Below are 23009 nucleotides of genomic sequence, written 5' to 3'. Positions count from 1 at the left end.
GCGATCTCGGCTCACCAAAACCTCCGCCTCCTGGGTTCAGGCAATTCTCCTGCCTCAGCCTCCTGAGTGGCTGGGATTACAGGCACACGCCACCATGCCAGCTAATTTTTTGTATTTTTAGTAGAGACCGGGTTTCACTATATTGACCAGGATGGTCTCGATATCTTGACCTCATGATCCACCCGCCTCGGCCCCCCAAAGTGCTGGGATTACAGGCGCAAGCCACCGCGCCCGGCCTAAATAAGTAAATTTAAATTTAACTAAACTTAAATAAAGTAAGGAGTTTAGCTCCTCAGGGGTGTTAGCTGCATTTCTGTGTTCAGCTGCTGTATGTGGCTAGAGACTGAAGTATTGGGCAGTGCAGGGTTAGTAGCACAGGAAGTGCTTCTGGATAGTGATGCTCTACTGCTCTATCCAGCTATTTTTCTATTAATTTAATTTTATTAATTTATTTATTCATTTTTGAGATGGAGTCTGGCTCTTGCCCAGGCTGGAGTACAGTGGCACGATCTCGGCTCACTTCAACCTCCCGCTTCCGGGTTCAAGCAATTCTCCCGCCTCAGCCACCCGAGTAGCTGGGACTACAGGCATGTGCCACCATACCTGGCTAATTTTTATAGTTTTGGTAGAGATGAGGTTTCACTATATTGGTTAGGCTGGTCTTGAACTCCTGACCTCAGGTGATCCAACCACCTTTGCCTCCCAGAGTGGTGGGATTACAGGTGTGAGCCACTGCACCCAGCCCCATCTATTTTTCAACTGGATAACTCATTGAAACATATTTAAATATCTTGCAGACTAAATAAAATATATTTGTAACCCAGATGGGCATTCAGATTCTTCCCTCCCCTCCAAACAACACCACAGTAAATATTTAGCTATTGTGGACTCACTTCTTACAGTGTAGAACCTTCTGGTAGGTTACTTTCCCAAAAGGTTGTAGCATCGTAGCATTTCATAGGGGAATCCTTTGATTCCCCTGACCCCCACCAGTCATGGAATGATGGCCCTTTTTTTTTTTTTCCAGATAGAGTCTCACTCTGTCGCCCAGGCTGGAGTGCAGTGGCACAATCTCGGCTCACTGCAACCTCTGCATCCTGGGTTCAAGCGATTCTCAGCCTCCCAAGTAGCTAGGATTACAGGTACCCCCCCCATCCCACCTGGCTAATTTTTTGTATTTTTAGTAGGGACGGGGTTTCACTATGTTGGCCAGTCTGGTCTCAAACTCCTGACCTCAAGTGATATGCCCGCCTTAGCTTGCCAAAGTGCTGGGATTACAGACTTGAGCCACCATGCTGGGCTAATGGCCTTTTTTTAAAAGAAAAAAAATTAAAATTATTTTGGATCCCCAATGTTGACTTAAATTGTTTTAAAACTATTTTTTTTTTTTTTTTAAGATGGGGTTTCACCATGATGGCCAGGCTGGTCTTGAACTCCTGACCTCGGGTGATCCACACACCTCAGCCTCCCAAAGTGCTAGGATTACAGACGAGAGCCACCGCGCCCGGCCTGTTTTAAAACTATTAAACAAGGCATCAATGATGACAGAACAAGGTATAAGTTCCTAAAGTGTACAGCTCCTGTGCAGCTATAAAGCCAAAATCAGTTTGCAAATTAAATACAAACAAAGCAACCAAACCAGTATAATTTGAATTGCAAACATTAATTTAATGAGAAGGATGCTATTTCCCGTAACTTAACTGCTCCTCGAAACAATTCCTTTGCTCACTGCAACAAGGGCCACCCTGGGCCCTTTTGGGCTTAGCACGCCCTGTGAGGTCTCAATTCTCCCATCCCTTGTCTCATTTTGAACTGCAGCAAAACCTCCATTTGTACCGTGATGCCAGCTGGCCTTTAGTAGAGCCCAAAGGCATTATTATAAGCAAAATCCCCCTCCATCCTCTCCTAGTTAGCCTGAAGCAATTAAAGTAGTCCTTTTTGGCACCAGTGCAATTGTAAACACACCCAGGCATTGAAACCACGTGGTAGTACTCAGTTACTAGGGAGTCCTCTAATGATCCAGATGTACTTCGTTTTTCTTTTTCTTAATTTTTTATTTCCAGGGATTTTTGGGGAATAGGTGGTATTTGGTTACATTAGTAAGGTCTTTTGTGGTGATTCTTGAAATTTTGGTGCACCCGTCACCCGAGCAGTGTACACTGAACCCAACTTGTAGTCTTTTTTTTTTTTTTTTTTTTTTGAGACGGAGTTTCACCCTGGTTACCCAGACTGGAGTGCAATGGCGCGATCTCGGCTCACCGCGACTTCCGCCTCCTGGGTTCAGGCAATTCTTCTGCCTCAGCCTCCCGAGTAGCTGGGATTACAGGCATGAGCCACCATGCCCAGCTAATTTTTTGTATTTTTAGTAGAGACGGGGTTTCACCATGTTGGCCAGGATGGTCTCGCTCTCTTGACCTCGTGATCCACCCGCCTCGGCCACCCAAAGTGCTGGGATTACAGGCGTGAGCCACCGCGCCCGGCCCGAGGAATTTTTTTTTTTTTTTTTTTTTTTTGAGATGGAGTCTTGCACTGTCGCCAAGGCTGTAGTGCAGTGGCGCGATCTCAGTTCACTGCAATCTCTGCCTCCTGGGTTCAAGCAGTTCTCCTGCCTCAGCCTCCTAAGTAGCTGGGATTACAGGCGCGCGCCGCCATGCCCAGCTAAGGTTTTTGTATTTTTAGTAGAGATGGGGTTTCACCATGTTGGCAAGGATGTTCTTGATCTCCTGATCTTGTGATCCGCCCACCTCTGCCTCCCAAATTGCTGGGATTACAGGTGTGAGCCACTGCGCCCGCCTGATGTTGACCATTTAAATGAAAATACAAAATGATAAAATTCTTGGAAACAGTATTTGGATCCTCGGGAATGTCTGCCGGGTTGCAGGGGACCATAAACTCTGCCTCACGGGGACCAGCAGGGAGTTTTCTACCTAGGAGGTGCTAAAACTCTTGTTGAATGGAATTTATTTGTTGACAGAACAAGAGCAAGTTCAGTATCAGCAGAGAGGGTTGTGCTTTACTGCCTGGAGAAGGATGTCGATATCGAAGCATGGCCTTGGACTTCCGGCCTGCCTGTCTAAGGTTGTAACCAGACCAGGTTGTTCTCCGGACTGTGGGAGTATATTGGAAACCCAGTGATTTGGCCTTGCAGAATCCAGAGACGTTCTTCCCTCCTCCCCAGCACTTTATGTGTTTTGTAGTTTAATTGGAGCAGTGCAGTATACAGCTTAGTATACAGGGAACCAGTACTCTGTAGGGGGCAAGGCCATTAGTGCTAATGTCACAATATCTGACTTTAAGATCTGGCTGTTAGGTTTTGACTTTGGACAAATTAGTCTCTTTCTTTATCTGAAAAGAGAATAATACTAGAATCTAGGTTTTTGTGAGAAATAAGTTAATGCATATAAAGCACTTGGTATGATACCTGATGTGGAGAAAGTACTTAATAAATACGATTTTTAGGCTGGGTGCCATGGCTCACGCCTGTAATCCCAGCACTTTGGGAGGTGGGTGGGTCACCTGAGGTCAGGAATTTGAGACCAGCCTGACCGACATGGTGAACCCCTGTCTCTACTAAAAATACAAAATTAGCCAGGTGTGGTGGCGGGCGCCTGTAATCCCAGCCACTTGGCGGAGGCTGAGACAGGAGAATGGCTTGAACCTCGGAGGCAGAGGTTGCAGTGAGCCGAGATCATGTCACTGCACTCCAGCCTGGGGGACAAGGCGAGACTGTCTCAAAAAAAAAGTTTATATATATATGATTTTTATTCACTTGTTTTTCTTATGGGGAGATGCAGGAAGAGATGGGTTTTTCCCCCCATGCAGTACTGAAAACAGTTTGTAGCAGCACTGTAGCAGAAACTGTGGAATTGGAATCTGGCTTACAGATCCACAGTCTTCTCTCTGATTTTTTGGAAACCCCAAAAACTCTGAGAATCCGGAGGCGTCTCAAATCTCCTCTGGTGGCCACACCTGGCCCTACACGTTGCTTTTCACGGCCTTTATTTCAGGTGCGCTGAGTGGACAGAGGTGATGTTGCAGAAATCATGAATTGGTTAGCAGGCACTGCCCCGAACCCCACTGGAGGTTACTTGAAATACGGTGTATGCATTGATTTACCCTTCTAAAACCCCCACAAATTCCGAAACTCAGTTGGGTCCCAGAGTTGTCATATGGGCTTACGGACCTGTATCTGACTGTAACTTTGTGCTGCCTCAGTAGGCTGCATACACGCAGACAGGCAGGTAGACACATAACATGCAATGCAGACATTGCAGGTGCAGCGGTTCTCATATGTAGCTACATGAAAAGTTCTTAGAAAGCAGAAAAAGGTGGCCTAGAAATCTAGTCCCAAACTCCCGTTATTCCAATACGCACTACTAGATTTGTTATCAGTGAGTCATGAAGCATTTCTTTCTTTTTTTTTATTTAAAGGAGTCTCACTCTGTTGCCCAGGCTGGAGTGCAGTGGCGTGATCTCAGCTCACTGCAACCTCCACCCACTGGTTCAAGCGATTCTCCTGCATCAGCCTCCAAGTAGCTGGGATTATAGGTGCCTGCCGTCACGCCCAGCTAATTTTGTATTTTAGTAGAGACCAGGTATCACTGTGTTGGTCAAGATGGTCTTGAACTCCTGACCTAAGGAGCCTCCAACTCTTGGGCTCAAGCGATTCACCCACCAAGGCTAGAGTGCAGTGGCGCAATCTCAACTCATTGCATCCTTAGCCTCCTGGGTTCAAGTGATTCTCCTGCCTCAGCCTCCCAAGTAGCTGGGATTACAGGTGCATACCACCACACCCAGCTAATTTTTGTATTTTTAGTAGAGACTGGGTTTTACCATGTGTTGGCCAGGCTGGTCGTGAACTCCCGACCTCAAGTGATCCAGCCTCCTGGACCTCCCAAAATGCAGGGATTACAGGTGTGAGCCACTGCGCCTGGCCTGTTTTTGTTTTTTTTTGGAGACTCAGTCTGTCCCGCAGACTGGAGTGCGGTGGCGCAATCTCAGCTCACTGCAGCCTCCGCCTCTTGGGTTCAAGTGATTCTCCTGCCTCAGCCTCTCAAGTAGCTGGGATTGCAGGCACCCACCACCACAGCTAAGTTTTTGTATTTTTAGTAGAGATGGGGTTTTGCCATGTTGTCCAGGCTGTTCTTGAACTCCTGACCTCAGGTGATCTTCCTGCCTCGGCCTCCCAAAGTGCTGACATACAGGCGTGAGCCACCATGGCCATCCTGGAAACCAGACATTTTGCATAGTACAGTCTGGTAACTCTGGGAATGGGACTCTTCCCTTCCTCCCTGCCCTCGGGCTTGGTTGTTGCTGCTGATTGTGGGTTGTAACTGTTTGTTTAGTGGCTTTTCTAAGTTATTTTTGTAAACACTGTGTTCTTTGTGGGGTGTGGTCAGTAGACTGTTCTGTTAGTTTAGTGATCAGCTAGTGACTTAGCAGAAATCTTCTTAAACTCCTGGAGGAAAAACAAGAAACAAACAAACAAAACCCAGAAAACAAAAACTCCCACTGGTTGCAGCTGGGCCCTCCTTCCACACTCAGGCAAGCGGTCAAGAGCTTTACCTTCGCTCTCACTGTCTGCCTGCTCAGAGCGAAGGTCAGCCAGAGGTGAGAGCTTGGAAGCCTCCTCCGGTCTGTCCCAGCTGTGCCCACCCTGAGATGCCGCCTAAATTCCCAGGAATACGTGGAAGCTCTTTTTTATATTTGTTTGAGTTTTATTCTTTTTTATTTTTTTATTTTCTGGTTTTTTAATAATTAATTAATTATTTTGAGACGGAGTCTCACTCTGTTCCCCATGCTGGAGCGCAGTGGCGCAATCATAGCTCACTGCAGCCTCCACCTCTTGGGCTCAAGTGATCTACCCACCTCAGCCTCCCAAGTAGCTGAAACCACAGGCGCATGCCACCATGCCTGGCTAATTTTAAAAAGAATTTTTTTCGTAGAGACAGGGTCTGACTTTGTTACCCAGGCTGGTGTCAAACTCCCAGGCCAAAGTGTGTTGGGATTACAGGCATGAGCCACCACACCCAGCCAGAGCTCACTCTCTGTGTTGTGTAGTTCTGCGGGTTTTGACTATGGCATGATGTCTTGTATATACCATTAGATTATCATGCAAAATAGCTTCACTCCTCACCCCCTAAGCCCACAACTGCTGATCTTTCTACTGTCTCTATAGTTTTGCCTTTTCTAGAATGTTATGTAGTTGGAATTTCACAGTATGTGAATTTTTTTCTTTCTTTTCTTTTCTTTTTCTTTTTTTTTTTTTTTTTAGTATGTCGTCTTTTCATACTGGCCTCTTTCACCTAGCAGTATGCATTTAAGCTTCCTGCAGCCGGCACGGTGGCTCACAGCCAGGCACAGTGGCTCACGCCTATAATCGCAGCACTTTGGGAGGCCGAGGTGGCTGGATCACCTGAGGTGAAGAGTCAGGATCCGCCTGACCAACATGGTGAAACCCGGTCTCTACTAACAAAAAAATACAAAAATTAGCCGGGCATGGTGGCATGTGCCTGTAATCCCAGCTACTCAGGAGGCAGAGGCAGGAGTATTACTTGAATCCAAGAGGCGGAGGTTGTGGTGAGCCAAGGTTGTGCCTGTGCCACTGCACTCCAGCCTGGGCAACAGAGCGAGACTCTGTCTAAAAGAAAAAAAAAGTTTCCTCTGTGTCATTTTGTGGCTTGATAGCTTATTGCTTTCTATTGCTGAAGAACATTCCATTGTCTGGATGGTCCACAGTTTGCTGATCCGTTCACCTGTTGAGGGATGTCTTGATTGCTTCCAGTTTGGGGCAGTTCTGAACAAAGCTGCTAGAAACATGTGTGTGCTGCAGGCTTTTGTGTGGACCAGAGTTTTCAGCTCAGTTGGGTGGATGCCTAGGCATGTAGTTGCTGGATCACATAAGATTTTATATATATAAATATAAATCATCACATAGATGCAGAAAAAATATTATATTTGGATTTGTAAGAAGCTGCCAGTGTGGACTTTTTTTTTTTTTTTGAGATGGAGTTTTGCCCTTGTCACCCAGTCTGGAGTGCAGTGGCACGATCTCGGCTCACTGCAACCACCGCCTCCCAGATTCAAGTGATTCTCCTGCTTCGGCTTCCCGAATAGCTGGGATTACAGGCACCTGCCACCATGCCCAGCTAATTTTTGTGTTTTTAGTAGAGACAGGGTTTCGCCATGTTAGCCAGGCTGGTCTTGAACTCCTGATGACAGGTGATCCGCCTGCATCATCCTCCCAAAATGCTGGCACAACAGGCATGAGCCACCATGCCTGGCTCATTTTTCAAAATCTTTATTTCTCCAAAGTATGCAACTTCCCAACTTTTCCTTCCTGGCTTTTGGCAAGTCAGTTGTTTGCCCCAGTCAATATGCTTTGCGCCAGGCTGCAGTGTCTAGTTCATTTGACTTTAATGGTTCCAACAAACGCTCTGCCCATAGCCACTGTGCACCCCAGAGAGCTCCCAGTTAGGCACAAAAAAGGCCAGACCTTTGCACTGGGCTTTCAGGGAGCCACGACAGGTCAGACAGACAGACAACCACTGTTCTTTGAAAACAGATCCTCTCTGTTCCCTCCAGCACCAGGAACCCACACCAGAAACATGGGCTGCTGCCTTCAAGACCACTGTTGAACCCGGGAGTAGGGGTGGGGCAGGGGTCTCTCCCACCAGGTTTCACTCACCCTTTTTTTTTTTTTTGAGATGGAGTCATGCTCTGTTGCCCAGGCTGGAGTGCAGTGGCACAATCTCGGTTCACTACAACCTACACCTCCCAGGTTTAAGCAATTCTCCTGCCTCAGTGTCCCAAGTAGCTGGGACTGCAGGCGTGAGCTACCACGCCCGGCTAATTTTTATATTTTCAGTAGAGATGGGGTTTCACCATGTTGGCCAGGCTGGTCTCAAACTCCTGGCCTCAGGTGATCTCCTGACCTTGGCCTCCCAAACTGCTGGGATTACAGGTGTGAGCCACCGGGCCTAGCCTTCTTTTTTCTTTCTTTCTTTCTTTTTTTTTTTTTAACATCAGTCATCTTTTTCTTAGGATTTGCTTGGTTGCTATAAACCTTTGCTTTCCAGAGTTTTGATAAAGTTGATTTTTTTTTTTGGTGTTTCTATGGAAACATGTATGGGGAGTTTTAAAATTACTAATTCAGTCTTTTTCTTTCTTTTTGACATTGATTTTCACTCTGTCACCCAGGCTGGAGTGTGGTGGCACCATCTCGGCTTACCGAAACCTCTGCCTCCCCGGCTCAAGTGCTTCTCGTGCCTCAGCCTCCTGAGTAGCTCAGATTACAGGCACCCACCATCCCACCCAGCTAATTTTTTGTAGTTTCAGTAGAGATGAAACTACTATGTTGGCCAGGCTGGTCTCAAACTCTGGACCTCCAGTGATCCACCTGCCTTGGCCTCCCAAAGTGCTGGGATTACAGGCATGAACTACTGTGCCTGGCCCGGTCTTTTTCTCACAAGTCCATTCAGAAATTCTGTTTCTTACTTTGGGAGGCCAAGGCGGGTGGATCACGAGGTCAAGAGATCAAGACCATCCTGGTCAACATGGTGAAAGCCCATCTCTGCTAAAAATACAAAAAATTAGCTGGGCACGGTGGCGCGTGCCTGTAATGCCAGCTACTCGGGAGGCTGAGGCAGGAGAATTGCCTGAACCCAGGAGGTGGAGGTTGCGGTGAGCCAAGATCGCCCCATTGCACTCCAGCCTGGGTAACAAGAGCGAAACTCCGTCTCAAAAAAGAAAAGAAATTCTGTTTCTTGAGTCAGTTTTGGTAATTTGTATCTTTCTATCAATTTTCCCATTTTAATCTGTTATGTAATTTGTTGTATCCAATTTAAATAAGTAAGTTAATGTATCGAAGTTCTCTAACATGTTAATTATCCGAATACAGTTGTTTATAGTATTCTTTTATAACCCTTTTTATTTTGTCTAAGGTGATTCGTGATGTGTCTCCTTTAATTCCTAATTACAATCCTATGAGTCTTTTCTCTCTCTCTTTTCCTTACAGTATTTTAAAGCAAACCCTGCTCCCCTACCCCATTTTGGGGGAATGAATTCTACTAGTTTAGATGTTCCGTGGTTTATTTTTCTTCTCTGGGTGGTTATACTTAGATTCTTTTAGTGTGAAAACTTAAAAGTATGAAGTTATCATCACCTCTTCCTTTTTTCCAAATGACTCAAAACTTTTGGTAATTTTCTGGACCAAGGTCTATAAGGTAGATTCTTAGGCCTTGTGGGTAAAAGTCTATAAGCTCCCAGGCTGAAGTGATCCTCCTGCCTCAGCCTTCTGCATAGCTGGAACTATAGACAGATGCCACCACGCCTGGTGGTATTTAATTTATTAATAAAAATTAAATATTTTAATTTTTTGTAGAAGCCAGTCTTGCTGTGTTGCCCAAGCTGGTCTCATACTCTTGGCCTCAAGCAATCCTCCTTCCTCTGCCTCCCAAAGTGTTGGAGTTATAGGTGTGAGCCATGGCGCCCAGCCTCCTCCCTCCCTCCCTCATGCTTGCATGTTGAGCGCTGTGCTGGCTGACTTTTCCTCAGTCAGTTGATGATATCGTTATGTTCTATGCTTGTTTCTGTGGAGAAGTTTGCCATGAGGCTAACTGTCATTCTTTTGATAGACTTGCAGCGTGCTTGGCTTTGTCATTTTTCATTGTCCTGTTTTACTTTTTCTAGTTCTTGGGGTGCTTTTCTAGGGTTGCATGCAGTTTTTCATGTATTTACTTTTCTTGTGGATGGTTCAGCTCTTCCGGGGCCCCAGGCCTCCATGTCCTGGGAACTGGAGGCCCTGCTTCCGTTTCCCATGTGTCTATTGTCATCCCAGCTCCTAGCCTGCAGGGCAGCATTCTATAATACATAATATGAGCCATACAGAATTAAAAATTTCCCAGAAGCCACATTAAAAAGGTAAGCAGATGACATTAACTTTAATAACATGTTGCATTTAGCCCATTATATCGAACATATTATCATTCCAGGCCAGGCACGGTGGCTCATGCCTGTAATCCCAGCAATTTGGGAGGCTGAGGTGGGTGGATTACCTGAGGTCAGGAGTTTAAGACCAGCCTGGGCAACATGGTGAAACCCCATCTCCATTAAACATTTAAAAATTAGCTGGGTGTGGTGGTGTGTGCCTATAATCCCAGCTACTCAGGAGGCTGAGGCAGGAGAATCACTTGAACCTGGGAGGTGGAGGTTGCAGTGAGCTGAGATTGTGCCACTGCACTCCAGCCTGGGCAGCAGAGCAAGACTCCATCTCAAAAAATAAAGAGAGAAAATTATATTATCATTCCACATTTAATCTGTATAGAAACTTATTAAATTTACATGTTTTTGTTACTGAGTCTTCCAAATCCAGGCTGTATTTTACACTCCCAGCATGTCTCAGTTTGGGGCAGTCACATTTCAAGAGCTTCACAGGGCCATGTGCATCGGGGTATGCCTATGATCCCAGCACTTTGGGAGGCCAAGGTGGGAGGATCGCTTGAGGCCAGGAATTCAAGACCAGCATGGGCAACAGAGTGAGACCCTGTATCTTAAAAAAAAAATTATCAATTTTTGATTTGATATCTGTAAAAAATAACAAGAAAAAAAGAATTATCAAGTACTTCATAGCCATATGGAACTAGTGGCCACCGTATCGGACAAATGGCTCTAGGCCCCGTATCTGATTCTGATTTTCCCCTGGGGCCTATGTGAGCTTACACCTTCAGCAATGAGCTGTCCTGTTGCTGCTGGCACTTGGGATTTTTTTTCCTGGTTTTGACCTAGGCTATGTGTTAAAAAATGATCTTTTGCCATACATGTCTATGTTTATAGCCGGAGCAAGAGGTCAGTTCAGTCCATCATGTCACTGGAAATACTTCTATTTATTCCTTACACCAACCTTGAGAAGGAGGTGCCTGTAGGCCCAATTTAAAGAGGAGGCCCCTGGGGCTCATGGAGCGTAAGTGACTTGCCCAAAGTCACATGGCTGTCATGTGGCAGAGAAGAGACCCAGAGCCATTCAGGTCTGCTTGAACTGCAAGTCCACGCTCTGCCCACCGTGCTGTTTTGCCCCCTCATAACCTACATTTTTCCTGCTTCGTTTTCAGGAATTAGTTGCCATCAAGGGCTCTCTCCTCCCTGTCTCCTTACGCGGTTCTGCTTATCTGGACAGTAGCGCTTGGCCAAGACCTGGCAGTGGAGAGCCATGGACCAGTGCAGCCTCGGGGACGAGGGCACCCTCCCATCAGAAAGGCACCTCCCTTCGTTTTCCGAGAGCCAAGGGCTCCGCTGCAGCGACACCCTCAGCCGGGATCTGGGTCCCAATCCTCGAGACCTGCTCTACGCTGGCCTGAGTGGTTTGGACTCGGACCCCAGCCTCCCAACGCCTGACAAGTGCAGTGAGGCACTCGAGGACAACTTAGACACCGTGTCCCTGTACTCGGGGAAGGACAGTGATTCTGTGAAGCTGCTGGAGGAGTATGCAGACTCGGAGTCTCAGGCATCCTTACAAGGTGAGGCTGTCACCTGGGCAGAAGGGCCCTGCAGGCTGTTGGGCCGTTTCTGTGTCAGGAGGGACTGATTCTGCGTGGACTGGTTAACAAAAGTTTTCCCTCCTACAGGTGATTTAGGGAACAGTCGCGTTTTTTTCCGCCTTGGGAATTATTCTCCAATTCTTTTTTTTTTTCTGGTGGAGTTTCACTCTCTCCCAGGCTGGAGGGCAGTGGTGCGAACTCAGTTCGCTACAACTTCTGGCTTCCAGGTTCAAGCAATTCTGCAGTCTCAGCCTCCTGAGAAGCTGGGATTACAGGCACCTGCCACCACGCCTGGCTAATTTTTGTGTTTTTAGTAGAGACAGGGTTTCACCATGTTGGCCAGGCTGGTCTCAAACTCCTGACCTCAAGTGATCCTCCCACCTCGGCCTCCCAGAGTGCTGGAATTATAGGCATGAGCCACCACACCCAGCCCCCAATTCTTAGTAAACGAAGCAAAACCCTCATTCTAGGGAATAATGTTCAGAAACTTAGGTATTTGGGGATATCCTTAACTTTTGTGTGGTGTGTGTGCAGATAGTAGCATTTACTGACGACTTTCCTTCCCATTCCCACATCCTAGAGGCTCATTCCGCTTTTCCAGAGGGAACTGGTGTCCTCTCCCTTCTGCTCCTGGGTTGTCAAGACCTTCCTAGAACCCAGTGTCTTCATCCATAGAGAAGGTGGACAATAATATCCTCTCTGCCTCCCGCTAGAGTTAAGCAAAAGAAGAAACTGTTGTAAACACTTCATAGACCAAAGCACTGGAGAGATATTCTGGGTTTTTTTTTTTTTGGAAACGGAGTCTCGCTCTGTTGCCCAGGCTAGAGCGCAGTGGCGCAATCTTGGCTCACTGCAACCTCAACCTCCCAGGCTCAAATGATTTTCCTGCCTCAGCGTCTCAAGTAGCTGGGATTACAGGCGCACACCACCATGCCCAGCTAATTTTTGTAGTTTTGGCAGAGACAAGGTTTCACCATGTTGGCCAGGCTGGTCCTGAACTCCTGACCTCAAATGATCCACCTGCCTTGGCCTCCCAAAGTGCTGGATTTCAGGTGTGAGCCACTGCGCCCGGTCCAGATATTAAGTTGTTTCAAACGTTTCACCAGGAAAAGCAATATGGCAGTTTATTCCCTTGCAGCTAGATCTGTGTACAAAGCTACGTTTATTACCTTATGCGAAAAACCCACAAATAGAATTGGCCGGGTGTGCGAAAGGATTTCCAGTTTTCCAAGGATTTGGAGAGTATATTTCTGATTGTCCTTCCAAGAGAACCGGTGATGGCATGGTCATAAAGCCCTGCCCGTTGTGGTCACGCTGCTCTGAGGGCTTTAGCCTGCCCCTCCACAAGTGGCACCAAGTCCAGGTGCCGTACTGCAGGGCTTCTGTTCCCCTCGCCCGCTCCTGACCCTCGTTTCCTTTGTGTGGAAAGCTGCTGAGGTCGGAGCAAGGGTTCTTGCGAGACATTACAAGGCCACCATGGTTCTAAGAGGTGTGGAGTGCCTTGGCCCGCTTTTTGCTTCATTGCCCCGGCTGCGTATAACCTGTGCTTCCTCCCTCTGTTTAGACCTGGGCCTGGGCGCGCTGAAGGCTAAAGAGGCTGATGACAGAGCAAGGGCCACCTCGGGGAGTGCCAGGAAAGGAAAGCGGCAGCACAGTTCCCCTCAACACCCGCTCCTGGACTGCAGCCTGTGCGGGAAGCTGTTCGGCAGCGCCAGCTCTCTGAGCAAGCACTACCTGACGCACAGTCAGGAGAGGAAGCACGTCTGCAAAATCTGCAGCAAGGCCTTTAAGCGCCAGGACCACCTGTACGTAGGAGTCGGGTCAGAAACACGCCTGCTCAGGGCCTGGGGGTGGGGACATGTTCCTGAGTCTTCTTCCTGTCCTCCCAGATCAACCTGCTCGTCCTTTGTTGGGTTTTCCAGACATGTATAACCTCTGCTCAGCCACAGCCACTTTTTTTTTTTTTTTTTTGAGACGAAGTCTCACTCTGTCACCCAGGCTGAAATGCAGCGCAATCTCTGCTCACTGCAACCTCTGCCTCCCGGGTTCAAGCAATTCTCCTGCCTCAGCCTCTGAGTAGCTGAGATTACAGGTGCCCGCAACCATGCCCAGGTAATTTTTGTATTATTTTTAGTAGAGACGGGGTTTCACCATGTTGGCCAGGCTGGTCTTCAACTCCTGACCTCAAGTGATCCACCGTCCTCGGCCTCCCAAAGTGCTGGGATTACAGGCATGAGCCACCTCGCCCAGCCCCCTGCGTTCTTCTCACATGGGAGTTGCCCCAGCAGATCACTCTTCCCAGCCCCTAAATTCACACCTGTGAGGAAGCCGCTGCTCCTGTTTGCAGAAGGGCCCCTTGTGGGTTAAAAACGCCTAACCCACAGGTTGTCTCCTGAGGCAATTGTGTCCTGGGAGGAGTTGGGCTAACTTTATAGAGTCATGTCCTGAGTCTCCGGTAGGTGACTAGGAAAACAGGTCTGCATTCCGCATGTGGTGGGATAGCATGGGAAACGTAAGATGAGATGCCGGGCCGGGCGCGGTGGCTCAAGCCTGTAATCCCAGCACTTTGGGAGGCCGAGGCGGGTGGATCACGAGGTCGGCAGATTGAGATCATCCTGGTCAACATGGTGAAACCCCGTCTCTACTAAAAATTACAAAAAATTAGCTGGGCACGGTGGCCCGTGCCTGTAATCCCAGCTACTCAGGAGGCTGAGGCAGGAGAATTGCCTGAACCCAGGGGGCGGAGGTTGCGGTGAGCCGAGATTGCGCCATTGCACTCCAGCCTGGGTAACAAGAGCGAAACTCTGTCTCAAAAAAAAAAAATAAATAAAAGATGAGATGCCTGCCTCCAGAATACGGCAATGGAGCATTAACCCTTGTTTTGTTTTTTCTTTTTTAAAAAAACTCGTTCTGTTCCTTTTACACTTTGACTTAAAAAGTATCAGAAGCAAAATTTCCTTTTTTTCTTTTTTTTTTTTTGAGACAGTCTCACTTTGTCACCCAGGCTGGAGTGCAGTGGTGTGATCGAAGCTGACTGCAGCTCCGCCTTCCCAGTTTAAGCGATTCTCCTGCCTCAGCCTCTTGAGTAGCTGGCACTGCAGGCATGCACTACCACACCCGGCTAATTTTTGTATTTTTAGTAGAGTTGGGGGGTTTCACCATGTTGGCCAGGGGTCTAGAACTCTTGGCCTCAAGTGGTCCACCCAACTCGGCCTCCCAAAGTGGTGGGATTACAGGCATAAGCCACCACTTCATGTCTTGGAAATCTGTGGAGGAAGGAAAGAGACTTTTTTCAAACCAGGACACCTGCAAGTGAGAGATGAAAATGCCATGCATTCTTACTGGGCCCCTCCCTTTCGCAGGGGGCTTTGACTAATCCATCTTATCTTACCCTCTCACCCACACTCACCCCAGGAAAAGGAGCTGATTTGCTCATGTCACAAGTTGGTAACAGCTGGGGTAGAACTTAGGTCTCCTGATTCTATCTCTGTTGCTTCCCTCAGACAGAGGCCGAGGGTGAGCTTTTGGGGAAAGACTCTATGGTTTCCTCCATGTTGACTAGGACTGTCTAGAGTAGGGCTGTGGGGGGCCCAGAGGGTGAGGCACTCCTCTGCTTATGTTTATAATGTGTTCACGCAGAGGTAGGTGTGACATATTTACATGCATTTCTGTTTGCAGAAACTATAGGCACATTTGGCTGTTTGGCTCTATGAAGTTTCAATGGATTGGGCCTCTGTAAATTGACTCCTTTGCTGTGGGAGGTTCCAGGTAGCATCTTCTTAGGGGTCTCCTACAGTAAGGCACAGACTCCTTAGTTAAAGGAAGGATCGCCCTCAAGTTAGCTTCTCCTCCAGTCTATTCTGCAGAATTCTGGTTCTCAGGAATGCTTTTAGGGGCTTTTTGAAAATAAAACCAAAAACAGTTCTCTGGGCAAATAAGTTTGAGAGACACTGAAAGTTAAACAGGTCTCTCTCTATGTGGCTTTTAAATTTGCAACTGTGGGCTGGGTGCAGTGGCTCACGCCTGTAATCTCAACACTTTGGGAGGGTGAGGTGGGCAGATCACTTGAGGTCAGGAGTTCAAGACCAGCCTGGCCAACATGGCGAAACCCTGTCTCTACTAAAAATACAAAAATTAGCTGGGTGTGGTGGTGCGAACCTGTAGTCCCAGCTACTCAAGAGGCTGAGACACAAGTATCTCTTGAACCTGGGAGGTGGAGCTTGCAGTGAGCCAAGATCATGCTACTGCCCTCCAGCCTGGGCAACAGAGCAAGCCTCCATCTCAAAAACAAAAAATTAACTAATTAATGAATTAAATTTGCTGCTGTGCATTGTGAACTTCCAAGCAGTGAATGGTGTTTTTCAAAACTTATTATTCAGCTGTGCCCAGAGGCCCTGAGGAGCAACTCTGGAGCTTTGTGTCTTCCGGGAACCCACTCTGGCAAAGTCTAATCTGGCCTCAGTGGATTTTTAAATCATTCTTTAAATTTTTATTTATTTGTTTGTTTTTATTGAGATAGAGTCTTGCTCTGTTGCCCAGGCTGGAGTGCAGTGGCATGATCTTGGCTCACTGCAACTTTCACCTTCTGGGTTCAAGTGATTCTCCTGCCTCAGCCTCCCCAGTAGCTGGGATTACAGGCATGTGCTACCACACCCAGCTAATTTTTTGTATTTTTGGTGGACAGGTTTTATCATGTTGGTCAAGCTGGTCTCAAACTCCTGATCTCAGGTGATCCACCCACCTCAGCCTCCCAAAGTGCTGGGGTTACAGGCATGAGCCACTGAGCCCCGCTGGATTTTTTTTTTACTTTTCTGTAAGGGCTTTGCTTAAAGGTGAGGGAGAGGAGCTCTCCTGCCAGGTGGCTTTGACAGAAGCAGGGTTTGCCAGGTGGTCTTTCCTCTTGGGGGCTGAGTACAATTTCTGCATTGTGGTGCAAAAGCACCACAGACTATCGGGGCCACCGGGGTCCTACGGGAGAAAGCGCAGTCCCAGGCAACCCGCTGACGCCCCTACTTGTGTCTGGCTCCAGGACCGGGCACATGCTCACCCACCAGAAGACGAAGCCCTTCGTGTGCATCGAGCAGGGCTGCAGCAAGAGCTACTGCGACTACCGCTCTCTGCGCCGGCACTACGAGGTTCAGCACGGCCTGTGCATCTTGAAGGAAGCCCCCCCGGAGGAGGAGGCCTGCGGGGACTACTCCCACACCCACGAGTCTGCTGTCCAGCCGCCCCCCAGCAGTCTGCGGTCCGTGGTGCCCCCGGAGGCCAGGTCCCCCGGCTCCCTCCTGCCCCACCGGGACCTCCTGCGCCGCATCGTGAGCAGCATCGTCCACCAGAAGACCCCTTCTCCTGGCCCGGCCCCGGCGGGGGCTTCAGACAGCGAAGGGAAGAACACGGCCTGTCCCTGCCCCGCCTCATCAGGGTCTTCCTCCTGCACCTCAGCCGACCCCACCGAGGCCCCTGCAGAGCTGGACACCAAGCTTCCGGAGGAGCCTTGCCTACCGCAGAAGGAGCCGGCCGCTGACGTGTTCACCGCCCCTAATTCCAGGGCAGCTGAGAACTGCGCCCCCGACCCGCCGGAGCCAGATCCCGCGCTGCTCCAGGCCCTGTACTCCGCGGAGGGCTGGCCGGAGGGCGGTTCCATGCCTGCCAGCCTGCCTCTCTTCCGAGGCCAGACGGTCCCTGCCAGTTCCCAGTCGTCGAGCCACGGCTTCCAGTGGCTCCGGAACCTGCCGGGCTGCCCCAAAAGCAAAGGCAACAATGTGTTTGTTGTCCACAAGCCCCCCGCCATGCTGTCACAGGAAGGCTCCGAGTCTGGCCCAGGGCCCAGCAGCGCCGCCCCGTCGGAAGAGCCCCCGCCTGGCCCCAGTGGCTGCCTGGAGGATGCGCTGCCCTTTCTTCCCGCGATCCTGAAGGCCTCCGGGGAGGCCCCGAGCGACCCCAGGCCTGCCAGCGGGGAAGAGGACCCCTGGGCCCCCAAGAAGAGCAAGTTCGACTGCGACTCCTTCCTGTGCCAGAACCCCGGGGAGTCCGGTCCCCTGGAGGCCCAGACGCCAGGGGGGCTCCCCGCGGATGCCACGCCGTTCTTCCGCCAGCTCTTCCTCAAGTCGCCGGAGCCTCTGGTGAGCCACGAGCAGATGCAGGTGTTCCAGATGATTACCAAGTCCCAGCGGATCTTCTCCCACGCCCAGGTGGCAGCAGCCTCCTCCCAGCTCCCCGCGCCCGAGGGCAAGCCGGCCGCTCTGAAGCCGCTGCAGGGGCCATGGCCGCATCAGCCCCCTCCGCTGACTCCTGCTGTGGACTCTGTCCACACCGGCCCTGAAAACCCGGAGGCAGAGGGCTCCCCAGCCCGCAGGAGGAAAACCACGCCCGGAGTTCCCAGAGAGGCCTCCCCCGGCAGCACGAGACGAGACGCAAAGGGGGGACTGAAAGTGGCCCCGGTTCCAACGTCCTTTGCAGTGGCGTCTCTGGACCCTTCCAGGAATCCGGAAATCTCTTCTCTGGCCAAGCACTTGCGATCCTCGAAAAGGACCTTGGACCTGGAGGACATCTTCTCCTCCACAGGCCAACGGCAGACCCAGTTAGGTGGGGAGGAGCCACCGGGAGCCCCGATGCACGGGAAGCAGGCCCCTGCCGAGAATGGCACAGCGTCAGGGACCACGAAAGGTGAGAAGGGCCCAGCCGGCTCCCGGGGCGGAAGCTACAGGCTGCTGGGCAACCCCAGAGCCCAGCGATTCTCCGGGTTCCGGAAGGAGAAGGTGAAGATGGATATGTGCTCTGCGGCTTCTCCGAGCCAGGTAGCCATGGCCTCCTTCTCGTCGGCCGGGCCTCCGGCAGATGCCTCCCGAGACTCCACGTCCAAGCTGACAATATTCAGCAGAATCCAGGTACCCGCTCTCTCTCTCACGTGGCCTAAGCAGAGTGGTGTGAGTTTTCTCTGCATTTGTTAGTTGTCCACGCATTTTATTTCATCGAAGTGAATCCCTAGATGCAATTTTATGGAGGAAGAAATTCGAGAAATTGTGGTTTCCCCCACTAAAAAAAAAAACCAAAAAACAAAAAAACAGACCAGAATGAGGCCAGGTGAGGTGGCTTACACCTGTAATCCCAGCCCTTTGGGAGGCTCAACTGGGAAGACATCTTGAGCTCAGGTGTTTGAGACCAGCCTGGGCAACATGGCAAAACCCCATCTCTACCAAAATTTTTAAAAATTAGCTGGGCGGTGGTGCATACCTGTGGTTCCAGCTACTAGGGAGGCTGAGGTGGGAGAATCGCTTGAACCTGGGAGGTGGAGGTTTCACTGAGCTGAGATCTCGCCAGTGCACTCCAGCCTGAGCGAAAGAGTGAGACCCTGTCTCAAAAATAATAATAATAATAAATGAGGATATTCCAGAGTTGTTGGAAACACTATCTCGCTAAGCCTTTTTTGCTTGTTTTTTTTTTTTTCTCTCGTTTCCCTTGCCTTGGATTTGCCTTTTTAGACACTTCAGAGGATATGAAGGTAGATGCCCTCCTTCCTTTAAATATCCCTGCTTGAAATGGCCATATGTTTTCTGATTGTGTGTCATGGTTTCCACGAGCACAAGTGGGTGCCTGCTGCATACCCCGCACTTCAGCACATTGATAATCATGCACAGCTTCCTCCAGACACTATGCTTGGAAGGCCTGGTCTGAAGAGCTCGGTCAGGACTCCAGACTCCAGGTTTCGCCTGGGCAACATGGCAAAACACCGTCTCTACCAAAAATTTAAACAATCAGCTGGGCATGGTGGCACTCCCCTGTGGCCCCAGGTACTTGGGAGGCTGAGTGGCTTCCCATCACACCAGAGCTGCCTTATTTTCCTTTTATTAGCAGCTTTATTATTCAGGTGCCATAAAATGCACCATTTAATTTTTTTAGAGATGGGGAGTCTCGCTATGTTTCCCAGCCTGGTCTTGAACCCTTCGGCTCAAGCAATCCTCTCATCTTGGCCTTCTAAATTGTTGGGATTACAGGCATGAGCCACCGTACCCGGCCAAATACAACATTTTATTGTATTTTTTAAAATTATTTATTTATTTGAGATGGAGTCTTACTCTGTCACCCAGGCTGGAGTGCAGTGGCGCAATCTCAGCTCACTGCGACCTCTGCCTCCTGGGTTCAAGCGATTCTTCACCTCAGCCTCCTGAGTAGCTGGGATTACAGGTGCCCACCACCAAGCCTGGCTAATTTTTTTTTTTTTTTTTTTTTGAGTCGGAGTTTCGCTCTTGTTACCCAGGCTGGAGTGCAGTGGTGCGATCTCGGCTCACCGCAACCTCCACCTCCTGGGTTCAAGCAATTCTCCTGCCTCAGCCTCCTGAGTAGCTGGGACTACAGGCACGCACCACCATGCCCAGCTAATTTTTTGTATTTTTAGTAGAGATGGGGTTTCACCATGTTGACCAGGATGGTCTCGATCTCTTGACCTCGTGATCCACCCGCCTCGGCCTCCCAAAGTGCTGGGATTATAGGCGTGAGCCACCGCGCCCGGCCCTAATTTTTGTATTTTTAAGAGATATGGGGTTTCACCATCTTGGCCAGGCTGGTCTTGAACTCTTGACCTTGTGATCCACCTGCCTTGGCCTCCCAAAGTGCTGGGATTACAGGCGTGAGCCACCTCACCCAACGTGAATACACCATTTTAAAGCATAGCATTGAGTAATTTGTAGTATATTCACAAGATTGTGCGGCCCTCACCACTCTTTCCAGGACAGTTTCATCTCCCCAACAGGAACCCCACATTTCTTAGTTGTCACCCATAATCTCACCCTCCACCCAGCCCCTGGCAGCCATGAGTCCCCTTTCTGTGTCTGTGGGTGTGACTGTTCTGGATGTTGCATGTGAGTGGAATCATGCACTCTATGGCTTTTGCGTCTGGCTTCCTTCACTCGGTCTGACATTTTCCAGGCTCATCCGAGGGGTGGCAAGCGGCAGAGCTGCGTTCCTTTCCATGGCTGAGTGATGCTGCTGGATGGATAAGCCCACATTGGATTTGTCTGTTCATCAGTGGGTGGACGTTTGGGTTGTTTCCACTTTTTGGCTATTTTGAATATAGTGCTGCTGTGATGTTCACTCGTGTACACATTTGGGTGGGGATTTGTGCTCTAGGAGTAGAATCGCCAGGTCTTACAGCAGCTCTGTCTTAGGTCTGAGGAACCACTAGGCTGTTTTGCTGAGCAGCTGCACCATTTCAGCTTCCCACCCCCAGAGTGTGAGGGCTCCACATTCTCCACGTCCTCACCAACACTTGTTATTGTCTGTGGTTTTTTTTTTTTTTTTCTGAGACAGAATCTCACTCTGTCACCAGGTTGGAGTGCAGCGGTGCAATCTCAGCTCACTGCAACCTCTGCCTCCCGGGTTCAAGCGATTCTCCTGCCTCGGCCTCCTGTTTTTGTTTTTTTTTTTAATTATAACTATCCTGATGGGTGTGAAGTGGTGTCTTGTTGTGGTTTGGGTTTGTATTTGCCCGAGGCTGATGATGTCGAACACCTTTCTGGGTGCTTATTAGCCATCTGTGTATCTTCCTAAAAGAAATGTCTCTTCATGGGCCAGACACGGTGGCTCATGCCTGTAATCCCAGCACTTTAGGAGGCCAAGGCGGGTGGATCACGAGGTCAAGAGATCGAGACCATCCTGGTCAACATGGTGAAACCCCGTCTCTACTAAAAATACAAAAAAAATTAGCTGGGCATGGTGGCACGTGCCTGTAATCCCAGCTACTCAGCAGGCTGAGGCGGGAGAATTGCCTGAACCCAGGAGGCGGAGGTTGCAGTGTGCCGAGATCGTGCCATTGCACTCTAGTCTGGGCAACAAAGCGAAACTCCATCTCAAAAAAAAAAAAGAAATGTCTCTTCAGATCCTTGGCTTATTTTTTTAAAATCAAGTTACTATTTTTTGAGTTCGTATATTCTGGATACAAGCCCCTTATCTGACACATGACTTGCAAATATTCTCTCATTTTGTGGGCTGTCTTTTCATTTTATTTATGGTACCATTTGCAGGACGAAAGTGGTTTGGTTTTGTTTTTTTTTTTGAGACAGGGTCTCACTCTGTCACTCAGGCTGGAATGAAGTTGTGTGATCATGGCTCACTGCAACCTTGAACTCCTGGGCTCAAGTGATTCTCCTACCTCAGCCTTCTGCGTCACTGGGATCACAGGCCCAGGCCACTATGCCCAGCTAATTTTTGTATTTTTTGTAGAGATGGGGTTTGGTTTCACCATATTGCCCAGGATGGTCTCAAACTCCTGGACTGAAGCGATCCTCCCACTTCGGCTTCCCAAAGTCCTGGAATCACAGGCATGAGCCACGATGCCTGGCTAAGAGAGTTAAAGTCTGATGAAGTCGAATTTGTCTGTTCTGCTTTCATGTCTTATCTAAGAAACCACTGTCTACTCCAAGGTCATTAAAGATTTACTCCGATGTTTTCTTCTAAGAGTCTGTAATTTGAGCTCTCCTTGCCTCTTCATTTCTGATGTGTTGCTTCAGATGCATTTTTATCTTCAGGGTGGAAACATCTACAGGCTTCCCCATCCAGTGAAGGAAGAGAACGTGGTAGGTGGAGGGTAAGTTAAGAAGCCCCCCACCTCCTGCATGTGCTCTGACAAGAGTCCTCTGGCTTTCCTGTGCTGGCCAGGATAAGTGAGTGGGGAGGATGCTTTCAGTCTTAATGGGATTAGGGTACAGCCTCCATTTTTTAGGGTTTTTCAAGAGTAGTCAGGCTGGATGCAATGGCTCATGTCTGTAATCCCAGCACTTTGGGAGGCCGAGGCGGGCAGATCACTTGAGGTCGGGGTTCAAGACCAGCATGGCCAACATGGTGAAACTCTGTCTCTACTAAAAATACAAAAATTAGCCAGGCGTGTTGGCACAAACCCGTAATCTTAGCTACTTGGGAGGCTGAGGCATGAAAATCACTTGAACCCAGGAGGCAGAGGTCACAGTGAGCTGAGATCATGCCACTACGTTCCAGCCTGGGCAATAGAGCAAGACTACCTCTCCAAAAAAAAAAAAAAGGAGTAGTCAGTGGATTGGAGTTATAGACAAAAAAGAAAGAAAACAAAAACTCAGTGATCAACGGCAGAGTCCCAATCTCCCACTCTTTTCTCCTGCCGTGTCTGCCCACATTAGCCAGCACAACGGTGGTCCCATGGACTGCACGGAGCCGAGCAGCACTTACGTCTGCAAGAACTGCAGCCAGATGTTTTATACGGAGAAAGGGCTGAGCAGCCACATGTGTTTCCACAGCGACCAGTGGCCATCACCTCGAGGGAAGCAGGAACCGCAGGTGAAGGGGCATGACCAGTGGCTTTGTGATTACTGGGTTTCTGGCAGGCCTGTGGGGCGTCAACGAGACTGGTGTCACACATCTCAGGATGGGGCCGTCGCGCTGGGTGGAGGGCTGGAGTCAGGCTGTGTGGCTCTCCAGGGGCAGGCCATTGCCGTGGGCTGCAACAGC

The 23009-nt window shown here is 49.3% G+C and overlaps 1 protein-coding gene across 5 annotated transcripts in view; it reads left to right on the top strand.

Annotated features, from left to right (window-relative positions):
- Nucleotides 1-23009, top strand: part of ZNF541 (zinc finger protein 541) — a 45921-nt gene that overhangs the window by 4951 nt on the left and 17961 nt on the right. For all 5 annotated transcript variants that reach the window (XR_013531017.1, XM_078360239.1, XM_035285116.3 and 2 more), the window contains 5 exons: nt 11109-11513; nt 13099-13339; nt 16564-18421; nt 22058-22116; nt 22682-22838. Coding sequence is in view for 4 of the 5 variants with exons in the window: in XM_078360239.1 (XP_078216365.1) it covers nt 11207-11513; nt 13099-13339; nt 16564-18421; nt 22058-22116; nt 22682-22838 (2622 nt within the window). In the remaining variant the exon portion in view is untranslated. The remainder of the gene's footprint in view (nt 1-11108; nt 11514-13098; nt 13340-16563; nt 18422-22057; nt 22117-22681; nt 22839-23009) is intronic.

Source organism: Callithrix jacchus, chromosome 22, assembly GCF_049354715.1.
Source record: "Callithrix jacchus isolate 240 chromosome 22, calJac240_pri, whole genome shotgun sequence".
Lineage (NCBI taxonomy): Eukaryota > Metazoa > Chordata > Mammalia > Primates > Cebidae > Callithrix > Callithrix jacchus.
This window is presented reverse-complemented; position numbering and strand designations above follow the sequence as displayed.